Here is a 16,456-nt window from a genome sequence, read left to right on the forward strand (position 1 = left end):
CTGGGAGCTTGCTGTGCATGGATTGGCCGCTGGACTTCCCTTTAGAAGCCGTTCGATTGGCCGTGAAGCATAGCTGCAGGTTCCAGAAGTTGTTAGGGCTCTTCTCCATGCTGTGCCTTTGCCGGGAGTGCTTGATGGGGTAAGATAGGAGGAGCTTTACTCGATACCTATCTTTTCCCAGCAACAATCTCAGGGAAGGTTTGATAGATTGTTTAAAAAAGAATTAACTTCTGTGGTGTCTGTCCTCTATCTGGATAATGGGTCACAATGTGGGGAGCTTTACTTTCTTTGCAACCTATGCTTTGTGAATTGAGACACAGGAGACTGCAGATGCTGGAAACTGGAGCAACCAATAATCTGCTGGAGGAATTCAGTGGGTCAAGCAGCATCTGTGGGGGGGAGGAACTGTCGACGTTTCGGGTCAAAACCTTACATGCAGGGCTTCAACCCGAAATGTCGACAGTTCCTTTCTCTCCCCCCCCCACCACCCCACCATAGATGCTGCTCGACCTGCTGAGTTCCCCCAGCAGATTGTTTGTTGCTCCATGTGAACTGAGAGTGCTGGAAGGTGCAGTGGAGAGGTTGAGGCAGATACAGTTGGTGCTGGGGCTAGTCAGTAATGTGGACAGAGCGTCCGTGCTTCTCACAGTAGTAGCAGCAGAGTTGAGATGGTGGGGGAAGGGGTGATTGCTACCATATCTTCACTCTCTCAGGAAGTAGTTGAGTTGGGCACCATTACATCCTTTCAAAAAAGATCGGATCAAAGCTTGAAATGTTGGCCAATGGGAGGGAGCAGGGCAGCAGGATCCAAGAAGAAGAGGTGAGCAACCTTGGCTAAAAATTTAGTGACGTCACCTTTGGTCGCTTGTGAATAATTGGTTTGTCCTTTCTAGGCGTATAGCGTGGGGTCGGTACACCAACTGTGGCCAAACCTGCATTGCCCCCGACTACATCCTGTGTGATAAAAGCATTCAAGATGAAGTGGTGAAGAAGATTGGCTCCACTATTACAGTGAGTGCAAAGTGAGAGGGAACAGAGGGATAATGAAGGGCGCAGCAGGTCAGTCGGCGTCTGAAAGAGGAAAGTCCAACTCTAGTGTGGTGAGCGCTTTTATTTCAGCTTATGCACGATGAGTGAGGTTCTTGTTGGGATGTGAGCTCAATCTCTGGATGCCCACAGCCAGCGAGCCTACTGCACTTGGGATCCACCCTTGTACTGACTGGTCCTCAGAAGAAATGGAAGCAGCAATGGGCCATTCAGCCCCTCATTCCTGCCCCAATCTTCAATAAGATCATGGCTGGTCTTTAACCTCAGGACCTGCTTCCTGTACTAACCCCATGTCACTTGATTCCCTGACTATATAAAACTTCTATCAGCTGCTGTTTGAATGCACTCAGTGACCAAGTCCCCACTCTTGGATGGAGAATTCCAAAGGTCCACCATTGTCTGAGTGAGGAAACTTCTCTTCCTCTCAGACCTGAATGGCTGACCTTCTACACTGAGATGAGCCCTGGTTGTAGACACCCCACATCTACCCTATCAAGCCCCTTGAGAATGTTGTACATTTCAATGAGTTCACCTCATTTAAACTCAAGAGTATTGACTCGATTTGCTTCACCTGTCCTTGGGTAAACCTGACTTCCCAGGAATCAGTCTGCTGAGCCTTTCTGGTACTCGTATATCCTTGGGGAGACCAGATCTGTATCCAGGTCCTCCCCTGGTTACGACAGGGTTCTGTTCCTGTAAACTGGTTGTAACCCGAACAGTTTGTAAAGTCGGAAATGCGGCCACGAACCGAGTTCCCACCCGGCAGAAGATGCCTGCAGCCCCGCAGTAGCCGGCAAATCCATCCCACCGGTCTCCCAAACACTAGTTCGTGTGTACGATCAGTACATAAGTCGGGCATTCATAAGCTGGTGAGGACCTGTACAGTATTCCTGCTCTGGTCTCGTCAGGGAGTCAAAGAGTTTATTGTCATATACATGTATGTACAGGAGCAATGAAAAACTTACCTGCAGCAGCATCACAGACACTCTGCATCAGATGAGCAGCATTCACAAGAAAAATGTAAACATAAATTATACACAATTTTTACAAGAAAGAACACAATTAGAACAAAAAAGAACAAAGTCCATTTTAGTGCAAAATGATCATAGTGGTAGGGGTGGTGATGTGGTGTGGGACTGGAGTCATGTATAGACCCAGACCAGATAAGGATGGCTGGTTTTAAAAGGAACTAAAATTCTCAAACTGGTGAGAAGCTGAACAGTTCTATGAAACGCTAAAGGAGTGCATGCAGTCTGTATTTTGTCTCCCATTTAACAGATTAGGTTCAGTGATGGGGACATGGTGTTTCGTTGTCCCTTCCTGGCCTCCTGTGGACAGCTCCTGTATCATTGATCCTTTGTATTAGACTCTGCTTCCTCATGTCTTGGCATTGACTTGGCCATTGAAGTGTTGTCTTAATCTGCTTGTTTCCTTCTGTTCCAGGAATTTTACGGATCTGATCCCCAGAAATCCCCGGACTACGGGCGAATTGTCAACCAGCGGCATTTTCGGAGAATTATGTCCTTGCTGGAGGGAGTGAATGTGGCGTATGGTGGTCAAAATGACGAAGGGGATCTCTACATAGGTACTTGTAGTGGCTGTGGGGGGTTGTGTAGCCATTGACTGTACTGCACTACATCCTGTCACAGACAGACACCGTACCACAAGGAGCAAAGTACCATTGGGATGACGTGTGATGTCGATTTATCAAGCAGATATTTGTTTAGTTCACATTCTGATCAGCAAGATGCAGCCTACGCCACTGACCAATCGAGGAAGTCAACCAGAAATAATTCCTGCTATTTTCCTTCCACACCCCATGACTTTGGCATTTTCTGACCCCCCCCCCCCCCCCCCCCCCCCAGTGAGAGTTTGTTTCCCTTCCCTGCTCACAGCAGCACACAGAGGGCCCCTGTCCCTTCCCCTCTCTGGAGAGTGACCATCTCAGAGTCTTTCACCTTCCTCTAACCCCCTGAGCTACAACAGTGGAGAGCTGAGCTTATTTTGCCTGATATCCTGCTCTTATTTCACCAGCAGTGAGGTTAGAAATGGTGGTGCAGTTGTCCGTTGAGTCTTTCTCCTGGCTGTGGCTGTGACTGGGGCAGGACCCAGACCCAGGTGTGGGGTAGAAGGGTGGGAGCTGGCAAAGTGTGGTCCAGGCTGTGGATCAGGAACGGGGGGCACGGAGTCAGAACCAGCGGGAGGAAGAAGTGAGGTTGGACATGGCAGCTGTACGTCTCGCTTCCCCCACCACAGTGGGTCACACCCATCCTGGCCTTGGTGACTGTCCATCACCACGGTGCTGAGGTCAAGAGTTTGAGAGGAGACCCATTGCAGTCAGCCGCCAGTCTTCCCTGCGCTGCACTGGCGAGGTGCTGAGTGAGAGCTGCTCCGTGTGCAGAGGCACCTGGCAGAGGCTGACCCACTGCAGCTGCAGCCAGCTAGTGAGGGCAGGTGGATCGGCAGAGAACCAGGGACAGATGGGACCCGGCAGGGTTTTAATCAGCACGCCAACGGTTTGCGTCTTCCCGTGACCCTTTCCCTTTCTAACCGGAGCCTCTTGTTAACTTGCTCAGCTCCAACAGTTGTGACCGACGTGGACCCCGACTCCAGGATTATGCAGGAGGAGATCTTTGGGCCGTTGCTGCCCATTGTCACGGTCAGTAGTGTGGACGAGGCCATTGCCTTCATCAACAAGCGGGACAAGCCTCTGGCTCTCTACGTCTTCTCCCACAACAAGAAGGTGAGGATCGCTGTCTCCACTGATTGCTGGTGCTTGGACTCAACACTGTCCTGAAATAGTAATTGCTTTCAATGAAACGTCTCGGTTTGAAACGTCGACTGTCCATTTCCCTCCACGGATGCTGCCCGACCCACTGAGATCCTCCAGCATCTTGTGTGTTGCTCCAGCTTCCGGCATCTGCGGTCTCTTGTGTCTCCAACTGTGTAAGACATAGGTCAGACTTCAGCTGGAGCACAGTGTGCAGTTCTGGTCACCACACTACAGGAAGGATGTGTTAGCGCTGGAGAGGGTGCAGAGGAGATTCACCAGGATGTGGCTTGGGATGCTGCCGGAGCGGAGGAGGTTAAGAGGGGATATGATTCAGACATGGAAAATGATGAGGGATAGGGTATGGATAGGGTAGGCTGCAGCAAACGTTCCCCCTTATCAGAGGTGACTGAAACTACGGGACAGCGATTAGGGTGAGGGGTAAGATATTTGAAGGGGATCTGAGGGGTCCTTTTTCACTCAGAGAATGGTGAGTACCTGGAGTACACTGCCTGAGAGTGGTGGCAGCAGAGTCGCTGACAGCATTTAAGAAATGTCTGGACAAGCACTGGAATTGCCGAGGCATGGAAGGCAATGGGCAAAGTGCTGGAATATGGGATTAGTAGGGATGGATCATAGAGTCATAGGCTACTACAGCACAGAAACAGGCCCTTCGGCCCATCTGGTCCATGCCGGCCTGTTCTTCTACCTAGTCCCATCTCCCTTCACTCGGACCATATCCCTCCAAACCCTTCCCATCCATGTACCTGTCCAAACCTCTCTTCAACGTTACAACTGAACCCGCATCCACCACTTTCGCTGGCAGCTCGTTCCACACTCACACCACCCGCTGAGTGAAGAAGATCCCCCTCAGATTCCCCTTAAATATTTCACCTTTCACCCTAAACCTATGACCTCTAGTTCTAGTCTCACCCAACCTGAGGGGGAAAAGCCTGCATGCATTGACCCTATCTATACCCCTCATAATTTTGTATACCTCTATAAAATATCCTCTCATTCTCCTGCGCTCCAGGGAATAAAGTCCTAACCTGTTCAACCTTTCCCTATAACTCAAGTCCTAGCAACATCCATGTAAATTTTCTCTGCACACTGGTTGGCATGGATGTGGTGTGCCAAATAGCCTGTTTCCACGCTGTGTGACTCAGTGACTCTGTAACTGCCAACGTGCAACACTGCCACAAAGGTTCATTAGAACTTGCCCCTTTCGGGACGAGGTTGGGAAAGAGGGAAGGGGGATCTTCGGCTGGAGATCCAGGGTGTTCAGCAGCGGCAGGTCTTCCTTACTGCTGTTGCGGAAAGGGTCGGATGGGAGCGGGAGGAAGCTGGCTGTACTGCATCCCTGCCATCTAACCCTGCAGGTCCCCCTGTCAGCTGCTCCATCCCCTCTAAAACGTTGTGTGGTTCCACAGGCAGCTCTCTGAGTTAGCAGGTTGAGGCAGTGGGTCCCATAGGTGCGGGTGTCTTAGACATGAGGTCCTAGATTGAAGGTGAGAAGCAGGAGATTTACAGGGGATGTGAGGGGGAATTTTTCCACCCAGAGTTTGGTTGGGGTCTGGAATGTGCTGCTTGAAGAGGTGGCAGAGGCAGACTCATGACATTTAAGAAGCATCTGGACAATGACTTGAATTGCCAAGGCAAAGAAGGTTACAGGCATAATGAGATTAAAGTATTGGTATTGGTTTATTATTGTCACTTGTACCAAGGTACAGTGAAAATCTTGTCTTGCATACCGATCATACAGGTCAATTCATTACACAGTGCATTGAGGTAGTACAGGGTAAAACAATAATAGGATACAATAAAGTGTCACAGCTATAGCGAAATGCAGTGCAGGTAGATAATAAGGTGCAAGGTCACAACAAGGTAGATTGTGAGGTCAAAGTCCATCTCATCATATATGGGAACCATTCAATAGTCTTATCACCGTGGGATAGAAGCTGTCCTTGAGCCTGGTGGTATGTGCCCTCAGGCTCCTGTATCTTCTGCCTGCTGGGAGGGGAGAGAAGAGAGAATGACCCGGGTGGGTGGGGTTTTTGATTATGCTGGCTGCTTCAACAAGGCAGCGAGAGGTATAGACAGAGTCCATGGAGGGGAGGCTGGTTTCCGTGAGGCGCTGGACTGTGTCCACAACTCTCTGCAGTTTTTTGCAGTCCTGGGCAGAGCAGTTGCCATACCAAGCCGTGATGCATCCAGATAGGATGCTTTCTGTGGGGCATCGATAAAAGTTGGTGAGTGTCAAAGGGGACATGCCAAATTTCTTTAGTCTCCTGAGGAAGTAGAGGCGCTGGTGAGCATTCTTGGCCGTGGTGTCTATGTGGTTGGACCAGGACAGGCTATTGGAGATGTTCACTCCTAGGAACTTGAAACTCTCAACCCTCTCGACCTCAGCATCATTGATGTAGACAGGTGCATGTACACCACCCCCTTTCCTGAAGTCAATGACCAGTTCTTTTGTTTTGCTGACATTGAGGGAACAGTTGTTGTAGATAGGGATAACAGTGGCATGGATGTAATGGGCTGCATTGCCTATTTCTATACTGTACCACTCCATGACCCATTCCAGAGACTTCAGCACCACAGGGAGGTGCTGTCTGTCTGGATGAGTTGTTAAGCCAAGACTCCAATCTGTCCTCTGGTGCTATTTTGTGATCGAGTTTGGGTGTTCTCCTTTGCATCTTGTACTTGCATCTCTCTCTTTCCCAGTTCTGATGAGGAATCGCAGACCCGAAATGGACTATTTCTCTCTCTACAGGTGCTGCCTGACCTGCTGAGTATTTCCAGCATTTTCTGTTTTCGTTCCACAGTCACAGCATCTGTATTTTTTTTATTTTTTTTTCATTGGGTGTTTTAGTTAGTACCTATCCCTCAATTAATGTCATTAATTATGGTCATTATCTGATAGCTCTTGGTGGGATCTTGCTATGTTAATTTAGCTGTTGTTTTTCTTACAAGAGCAATTACACTTCAGCAGTGCACAATTGACTACAGGGCATTTGAGGACTTCCTGAGCTGGAATGTGAAATGTGCGATAGGAAGCAAGTCTTGTTGTCTTTTAGAACTTTTCTTAAAATTAATCTTTTTAACTGACTGCACGGCAAGTGATGAAATATCTGTTGTTTGTAAGTGGTTGTGTGTGGTGCCTGGAGATGCAAACCAGCATTAAAGGCATTAGTGTAACTGCAAGCTGGTTCATCCTTGTTGCCATGGTGGAAGTCCCAAGCTGCCACTCAGCAGGGTGTAACCAGGCAAGGTATTTTCGATAACAACAGAGCACACTGAAAATGCTTGGCAGGTCAGGCAGCAGTGGAGAGAGAAAAACAGAGCTAATAATTTGGGTCAGTGACTGTTCTTTTCCAACTTAGTAATTGTGTTCTTGGATTGTGATGTAGGTTCCAGAAACTGGAAGGCTTGAGTTATAAGGAGAGACTGGCCAGGCTGGGACTGTTTTCCCTGGAGTGCAGGAGACTGAGGAACGACCTTAGTGAGGTTTATAAAATCACAAGGGGTACAAATAGGCCAGAGAGTCACAGCCTTTTCCCAGGGCAGGAGAGTCTAAAATCAGAATCAGGTTTATTATCACTGACATATGTCATGAACTTTGTTTTGTTTGCGGCAGCAGTGCAGTGCAAGGCATAAAGATTACTATAAATTACAAGAATAGCATAGATTTAAAGGAAGACAGGTAGATTTAAAGGGGACCTGAGGGGCGAGTTTTTCACACAGAGAATGGTGGGAATGTGGAATGAGCTACCAGAGGGGGTGGTAAAGGTGGGTACAATTACAAACTTTAAAAGGCATTTCGAAAATATGGATAAGATAAGATATCTTTATTAGTCATCGAAACACAGTGAAATGCATTGTTTGCGTAGAGTGTTCTGCGGGCAGCCCGAAACTGTCGCCACGTTTTCGGTGAAAACGTAGCATGCCCACAACTTCCTGACCCATACACCTTTGGAATGTGGGAGGAAACCGGAGCACCTGGAGGAAACCCACGCAGACACGGGGAGAACGTACAAACTCCTTACAGGCAGCAGCCAGAATTGAACTCGGGTCGCTGGCACTGTAATAGCATTACGCTCACAGCTACAGGATATGGGACAAACGCTAGCAAGTGGGATTAATTTAGTTAGGCATCCTGGTCAGCATGGATGAGTTGGGCTGAAGGGGATGCTTCATACTCTATGAATCTATGCACTTCCAGATTTTGAGCAGAACTGGGTGATGGAGCAGTCCCAGTGAATGGTCGTCTACCTGAAGCACTAACAGTGTTTCTCCCTCCACAGATGCTGCCTGACCTGCAGTGTATCCCTGACACTTCTTGTTTGTACTTCACACTTACAGCATCTGCAATATTTTGCTTCTTTGCAGGGGAACAGTAAAATTCTGATAATCTGCTGTCCGACTATTCAGAAATTCCGAAGGTTCGTCACCTGGCTCCAGGTGCTGTTTCTACAATGCCCCAACACTCACTGGGATTGGGGTTTCTATGCTGCTCTAACACCCACCAGGTTCCCTATCAATCTTACTGTGCATTATCCCAAAAAATAATTGAATTAAATATGTATTGGGATAATGGGAATAGCATCCAATAGTTGGGAAAATCTGACAGTCCACGGTACTGAGTTCCTGCGTGTACCGGATTATATGAGTTTTACTGTATGTTAGCAGGCACGGTAGTGTAGCGGTTAGCATAATGCTTTACAACGTTGGTGACCTGGGTTCAATTCTGGCCACTGCCTGTAAAGAGCTTGTACATTCTCCCGGTGTCTGCATGGGTTTCCTCCGGGTGCTCCGGTTTCCTCCCACATTGCAAAGACGTATGGGTTAAGAAGTTGTGGGCATGCTATGTTGGTGCCGGAAGCGTGGCGACACTTGCGGGCTGACCCCAGAACACTCTATGCAAAAAGATGTATTTCACTGTGTTTCAACGTACACGTGACTAATAAAGATATCTTACCTTATTTAAGTTTGCGTGTCCCTCTCTCTCTGTGCAGCTGATAAAGAAGATGATCACAGAGACATCCAGCGGTGCGGTAACGGCCAACGACTGCTTCATCCACTACTCTGTCCTGGCACTCCCCTTCGGGGGCGTGGGTGAGTTTGAGATGCTTTATTCAGGTTTCTGTCTGCCCTGCAGGAAGGGGACAGAATGATCAGTGTTGGAAGGGAAAAAGAAAGACAGCTGGAATACGGTCACAAGGAGACCCTAGCCTCTCCCTCCATCCGCTGGTTCAGGACAGGTTCCCACATGAGTACCAGAGGCCATCGGGAGGTAATACACATGAAGTATTACGCGCTTGGAGTATTGTGTTCAGTTCTGGTCGCCTCATTATTAGAAAGGATGTGGAAGCTTTAGAGAGGGTGCAGAGGAGATTTACCAGGATGCTGCCTGGATTGGAGAGCATGTCTTATGAGGATAGGTTGAGTGAGCTAGGGCTTTTCTCTTTGGAGAGAAGGAGGATGAGATGTGACTTGATAGAGGTGTACAAGATGATGAGGCATAGATCGAGTGGACAGTCAGAGACTTTTTCCCAGGGCGACAATGGATAACACGAGGAGACATAATTTTAAGGTGATTGGAGGAAGGTATAAGGGGGATGTCAGGGGTAAGTTTTTTACACAGAGAGTGGTGGGTGCGTGGAACACACTGCCGGCAGAAGTTGTGGGGGCAGATACATTAGGGACATTTAAGAGACTCTTAGATAGCCACATGTATGATAGAGAAATGGAGGGCTATGTGGGAGGCAAGGGTTAGATAGATCTTAGAGAGGGATAAAATGTCGGCACCACATTGTGGGCCGAAGGACCTGTACTGTGCTGTAGTGGTCGATGTTGTAGATATGGGGGTGGGATTTGGAAGGGAGTGTGGGTTTCATTGAGGACCAAAGGGCAAGACTGTTCAAAATGAGGGTTGGCCACTCAGACAGAGATTTCTTCTTCCAGACGATAGTGAATCTTTGGAGTTCTCCACCCAAGAGGGCTGTGAAGTCTTTGTCACTGAGTGTTTTCGGGACAGATCTTTAGGGTGTTGAGGGATATGTGGTTTGTGCAGGACAGCGGCACTGAGATGTAAGAACTTAAGCAAAGTTTGTACTGGAGGAGGGTTGGGAGATCACTTTGTGGTTAGAGAGGGCATGGGGGTGTTATTCACCCCTGAAGTTGGGCTAATGGTGTGAGACTCTTCTAGGGATAGGAGGAGGCCATTCAGCCTTTCTAAGCTCTGCTACTACTGTTAAATTAAGGCTGACCTGCACCTGTTCAGGAGCCCTTGTCTTCGTCCAAGAAAATTGTTCTTGGTTTTGAAATTTACAATTGGGGCAAAATAATTCCTGATTTCTGTTGTGAGGAAGTGCTTCCTGACGTCACCTCCAGGCCCAGCTCTGATTCCCAGCTTCTGCCCCCTTGTTCTGGGCTTCACTCTGCCTCCTACCGGAAGTGCTTCCTGACGTCACCTCCAGGCCCAGCTCTGATTCCCAGCTTCTGCCCCCTTGTTCTGGGCTTCACTCTGCCTCCTACCAGGGGGAATGGTGTGTGCGTGCGTGCGTGCGCGCGCGCGCATCTTTTGTTTTTTAATGTCCCCTTCCTATTTGGGTGGAGTAGCACTGACTGTGGCTGCCTCTCTAACCCCAGTCCACTGGTGTTTGTCCTCACTTAGGGGACACAGTTGTAACAGATAATTCCATTTCCTAGTTATAGGCTTGGTCTGTGCACTGAGCTGGTTAGGAACTAGCTACAGGGAGGCTGTTCAGCCCATCTAGGAAGAAACCTATTGAGCTGCTATCACATGATCTTGCCAGCTGATTATCTCAAGATTCCAGGCCTGTTCCCTCATCACTAGACCACCCATTGATCCATCTTGTGCCAAGACCATCCATCTGTAGGGTCACAAACTCGGGGGTCTGGCCCTACCACTATCAGTTGAATGGATAAACCAGGCTGACATTCCGGTGCAGTACTCTGGGAGTATGGTATTGTCAGAGGTGCCCTCATATGAGTAGACGTTAAACATTAAAAATGTAGGTTCTGGGCCAACAGCCCTTCTCCAAATGGACACGACCAAGAACTGATTGACTGCTCATTGATGCTTGCGACATCTTGCTTTGCACAAAATGGGTGTGCGCATTCGTAACCAAAACTCCCAAGGTTTCTGGCTGCAGAATGTTGACTCATTATGATGTGACCAAGCTCTCCACAGTGGGAAGAACGGTTTGTTGTCTTTGATAAGCTGTCTTCTTATCACAGGGAAATGTACAATAACGGGGAAGGAGTGCCCTTGGTTCCTGGTGACTTCAGAAATACCCAGATCCTGAGCTGCACTGGGTGACAGACTGGTTCAGTGGGAATAGTCATTTCACCATTGTAGTTAATCACACTGAAATCTATTCCCACACTGAAATCTATGATCAGACTGCCAGTGTCAGCACCATGCCCCAAATCTAGTACTGAATGCCTCCAATATTGAAATTTACAAACTTATCCCCAACACACTATGTTACCTTCACAAAACTAAAAAATTCTGAATAACTTTGGTCTGTGTTTACTTAACAACACTTGAAGTTTGTGGTCTTTCTATGGACAGATTGTCCCTGGCAGTACTTTCTGTCTTCATACAGTGTGTACTGTTCACAGGTAAAAGCGGCTTCGGGGCGTACCATGGCAAACACAGCTTTGAAACGTTCAGCCACCGCCGAAGCTGTGTGCTGAAGTTGCTGGGCATGGAAAGGGTGAACAGCATCCGGTATGCACCTACCAGTGACTCGAAGCAGAAGTGGATACTGTGGCTGCTGAAACAACATGGAGGTGGCAAGAAAATGCAGTTTATTGGGATTATGTTACTGGGAGTACTGGTTTCCATAGTAATGAAGGTGAGTCTGCAGTGATATGTTCAACACTGTCTGCTAATGAGCTGGAGTCAGGGCAGAGCAGGGTGTATGATTGGGATTTGCAGGAAATAGTCAATTGTTTACTAGGGGAACAGGTTGTATTCAAAGAGCAGAAACGGAAACAACAGCAACTTCTCCCAATAGAAGCAGGGTAATTTTTCCAGAAAAACGCAGTGAGTGGAGGATAGTCATGTGCAATTAGACATACAGCACAGAAACAGGCTCTTCAGCCCACTGAGTCTGTGCTAAACACTAATCCTGCACTGATCCCATCAATGTGGATAAAATCAGCCCAGCCATATTACAGCAGGGTAGTCACCAGCTGGACTGTCCTTGTCACTCTGGGAGTGGCGCCGTCAGTATTTGCATCCTCCTTATTCTTGGGACTTGCTGATGAGGTTGGCGTCATCCATCCTCTTCCTCTCGACGGTGGTGATCTGCTGTCTTGAACCACTGTCATCTGTCAGGGGAAGGTCTCCCACTGTGCTGCTGGGGAGGGGAGTTGGAGGATTTCCCTGAGGTGCCGAAGGGATAATTGGTTCTGTTCCGACGGGCTGAGTCATAAGGTGTTTGTGAAGGCTCGGCCATTCTCCAGCCAGGGAGCTTGGGGCCGAGAAACAGGGTATCGCTCAGCAGAGCTCGGGTCTGTCCACCACGCACCATTCGTAGAATGGTTACTGGGTTGTGGTCAGGAATCCCCTAGGGGACGTGGCCTCAAGATTCAGGAGGGTAGATTTAGGACGGAGAGGAAGAGGATCTGCTTTTCCCCAGGGAGTAGTGAATCTATGGAATTCTCTGCCTGAGGAAGCAGTAGAGGCTACCTCATTAAATATATTTAAGACACATTTAGATTTTTGCACAGTATAGGACCTAAGGGTTATGGGGAAAAGGCAGGTAGGTGATCTTATTGGCAGGTGATCTTATTGGCAGGTGATCTTATTGAATGGTGGAGCAGTCTCGACGGGCCAGATGGCCTCCTCCTGCTCCTATTTCTTATGTTCTCTGTATCAGGCATGGTAACAGTTGGCAGCGCTCTTGCACACTACACGTCAGTGACCAGCTAACTGTATGGATTGTCTCTGGTATTGGTATTGGTATTGGTTTATTATTGTCACTTGTACCAAGGTACAGTGAAAAGCTTGTCTTACAAACCGATCGTACAGGTCAATTCATTACACAGTGCAGTTACGTTGAGTCAGTACAGAGTGCATTGAGGTAGAACAGGTAAAAACAATAACAGTACAGAGTAAAGTGTCACAGCTACAGAGAAAGTGCAGTGCAATAAGGTGCGAGGTCACAACAAGTAGATCGTGAGGTCATAGTCCATTTTATTGTATAAGGGAACTGTTCAATAGTCTTATCACAGTGGGGTAGAAGCTGTCCTTGTCTGGTGGTATGTGCTTTCAGGCTCCTGTATCTTCTACCTGATGGAAGAGGAGAGAAGAGAGAATGTCCCGGGTGGGTGGGGTCTTTGATTATGCTGGCTGCTTCACCAAGACAACGAGAGGTAAAGACAGAGTCCAGGGAGGGGAGGCTGGTGTCCGTAATGTGCTGGGCTGTGTCCACAACTCTCTGCAGTTTCTTGCGGTCCTGGGCAGAGCATACCAAGCCATGATACATCCAGATAGGATGCTTTCTATGGTGCATCTGTAAAAGTTGGTGAGAGTCAAAGGGGACAAACCAAATTTCTTTAGCCTCCTGAGGAAGTAGAGGCGCTGGTGAGCTTTCTTGGCCGTGGCTTCTACGTGATTTGACCAGGATAGGCTGTTGGTGATGTTCACTCCCAGGAACTTGAAGCTGTCAACCCTCTCGACCTCAGCACCATTGATGTAGACAGGTGCATGTACACCGCCCCCTTTCCTGAAGTCAATCACCAGCTCTCTTGTTTCTCTCAATGTCAGCATACCACTAAGTCATGACACCATTCCACTAAGCTCTTTGTCTCCTTCCTGTATTCCCACTCATCGCTGTTTGAGATACGGCCTACAACGGTGGTATCATCTGCAAACTTGTAGATGGAGTTAGAGCAGAATCTGGCCACACAGTCATGAATGTATAGGGAGTAGAGTAGAGGGCTGAGGACGCAGCCTTGTGGGGCACCAGTGTTGAGGATAATTGTGCCAGAGGAATTGCTGCCTATCCTCACTGACTGCAGTCTGTTGGTTAGAAAGTCAAGGATCCAGTTACAGAGGGAGGTGTTGAGTCCTAGGTCTTGGAGTTTGGTGACAAGCTTACTTGGGAAGATTGTATTGAAGACAGAGCTGTAGTCAATAAACAATAGTCTAACGTAGGTGTCTTTACTGTCCAGATGCTCCAGAGCTGAGTGTAGGGCCAGGGAGATGGCATCTGCTGTAGACCTGTTTCAGCGATAGGTGAATTGCAATGGGTCCAGGTTGTCTGGTAGGCTAGAGTTGATGCGTGCCATGACCAACCTCTCAAAGCACTTCATGGTAGTGGATGTCAGAGCCACTGGTTGGTAGTCATTGAGGCATGTTACCTTGCTTTTCTTCGGTACCAGGATGATAGTGGTCTTCTTAAAACAGGAGGGAACCTGAGATTGAAGCAGGGAGAGGTTAAATATGTCCGCAAGTACTTCTGCCAGCTGATCAGCACAAGATCTGAGCACGCGGCCAGGGACACCATCTGGGCTAGGTGCTTTCTTCGTGTTCACTCTCCGGAAGACTGATCTTACGTCCTCCACTGTGATCACCGGTTCAGCTTCATTGGTGGCTGCCAGGGTGGATGGTGACAATCCACTTCCCTTCTGTTCAAAACGTGCATAGAGTGCGTTAAGTTCATCCGGAAGGGATGCGCTGTTGTTAGCTATGCAGCCCGACTTCGTCTTCTAGCCTGTTATGGCATGTAAGCCCTGGCATAACTGACGGCAGCTCAGGGACTCTATTTTGAGTCGGTATTGCCTCTTGGCATCCCTGATAGCTTTCCAAAGGTCATACCTCGATTTCTTGTACAGATCAGGATCACCAGATTTGTGTGCAGTAGTCCTCTCCTTCCTTCCTGGACCTGCCGCACTGGGGAATCTTGTGACCTTGGTGGGATGAGGTGCAATTGTGAGCAGAGAGGAGGACGTAAAGAAGCTTCAAGGGGATGTGGATGAGCTGAGTGAGAGAGAACATGGAAGGTGGAATATAATGTAGAAAACTGAGAGGTTTGGTACACAAAACAGAAAAAGGCAGTTTTTTTGAAAAATACGGACTGATTGGGAAATATTGATGCTCAAAGGGAGCAAGTTGTTGTTGTGTAGTAAAAGCAAACAAGCAATGCAAGCAAGTGATTAGGAAGGCAAATGGTACCTTAACCTTATTACGAGAGAATTTGAGTACTAGAGTAAGGCTGTATTGCTGCAATTGTACAGGGCATTGGTGAGAGCACATCTGAAATACTGTGTATAGTTTTAGAGCCAGACAGCATGGTAACAGGCCCTTCGGCCCACTGGGTCTGTGCTGATCATCAACCACCCATTTACACTCGTCCTACATTGATCCCATTTTTTATTCCACCCAAATTCCCACCAACTACAAGTCTAGTCCGTCCATTACTTCCTCACAAGTCAATCTGTCCATTCCAGGTGCCCGTCTTGCAAACAGTGAGTGTATCAGAAAACAAAAGGATGGTCAAGTAGTGTGGATCCCCAAGGGGACCAAAGGGTAATCTGTGTGTGGAACCAGGGGATGTGGGCAAGGTCCTGAATGAATCCTTACCTGCATTCACCAAGGAGAAGGACATGGGAGATGGCGAATCCAGGGAAAGGTATAATCTGGGTGTAAGGAGAGAATTAAATTTTCCAGAAGTCGTATTTGATTCCTCCTGGAATCATTGGTGTCAACTTGGAATCTGGCAATGCTTTGAGAACGTACAGGAATACACAGCCTTGAGATTAGACAATGGTGAAGACATGTTCTTCTGCAGAACATGCTCTGTTTTTAAGTTAGGTGCCTAGGCTGAAGGTCACCAGGGATAAGAAGGTACAGACTGGTACTGTGACTGAATGGAAAAGTACTCAGGTAGAGGTTTTGAAAGGTATAAAAAGGGGCTACTCCTTTGTGCAGTGGGAATCTCGCCTTGGGCTGGGGTCATGACCAGTGCTAAGGGGGAGACTGACACAAGCAGAGAGAAGAGGCTGTAGAAGAGGCTGCCAGACACTGGGGTTCCCTCTGGCATTGTGTCAGATTGGTTTATAAATATTTTTTTTCCCCTTCTATATTTTAATCATTCTTAGTTATTAATATAACTCTAATAAAGTAGTTTTTTTAATAACCTTTAACATGTGTAAAGTCATTCCTTTGGTTTGTGAATACCTCTTGCTGCAGAATCAGGAAAGAACAAGGAATGAATTTTAAAATAGTTTGTTACACTGGGGCAGGGTATTATTAAGGTAGAGGTGTCAGATGTTATGGAATGCATAAGGTTTGATAAATCCCCAGGGCCATGTGAGATCTATCACAGATTGCTATGGGAAGCAAGGGGGGAAGATTGCTGGGGGCCCGATGGAGAGCTCTGCATCTGTGTTTGTAGCCGGTGAGGCAGCAGAAGACAGAAGGATAGCTAATGTTGTTCCTTAAGAAGAGCAGCAAGGATAAATTAGGTAACTACAGGCTTGTGAGCCTAACATCAGTGGTAGGGAAATCACTGGAGAAAATACTTAGGGATAGGATTTATGTACCTTTGGGAATCAGGGCCCGATTAGGGATAGTCGGCATGGCTTTGTGCAGGGGAA

The 16,456-nt window shown here is 47.9% G+C and overlaps 1 protein-coding gene across 2 annotated transcripts in view; it reads left to right on the forward strand.

Annotated features, from left to right (window-relative positions):
* The window catches only part of LOC127581284 (aldehyde dehydrogenase, dimeric NADP-preferring-like), a 49,676-nt gene that overhangs the window by 26,452 nt on the left and 6,768 nt on the right, over positions 1-16,456 (forward strand). The window contains exons 7-11 of one of the 2 annotated variants that reach the window (XM_052035530.1): positions 894-1,011; positions 2,491-2,632; positions 3,624-3,790; positions 8,833-8,932; positions 11,468-11,703. In XM_052035530.1, coding sequence (XP_051891490.1) covers positions 894-1,011; positions 2,491-2,632; positions 3,624-3,790; positions 8,833-8,932; positions 11,468-11,703 — 763 coding nt within the window. Of the gene's footprint in view, positions 1-893; positions 1,012-2,490; positions 2,633-3,623; positions 3,791-8,832; positions 8,933-11,467; positions 11,704-16,456 lie in introns of those variants that run through there. The other variant, XM_052035531.1, reaches the window with a different exon arrangement.

The sequence above is a fragment of the Pristis pectinata genome, chromosome 21 (genome assembly GCF_009764475.1).
Source record: "Pristis pectinata isolate sPriPec2 chromosome 21, sPriPec2.1.pri, whole genome shotgun sequence".
Taxonomy (NCBI): domain Eukaryota; kingdom Metazoa; phylum Chordata; class Chondrichthyes; order Rhinopristiformes; family Pristidae; genus Pristis; species Pristis pectinata.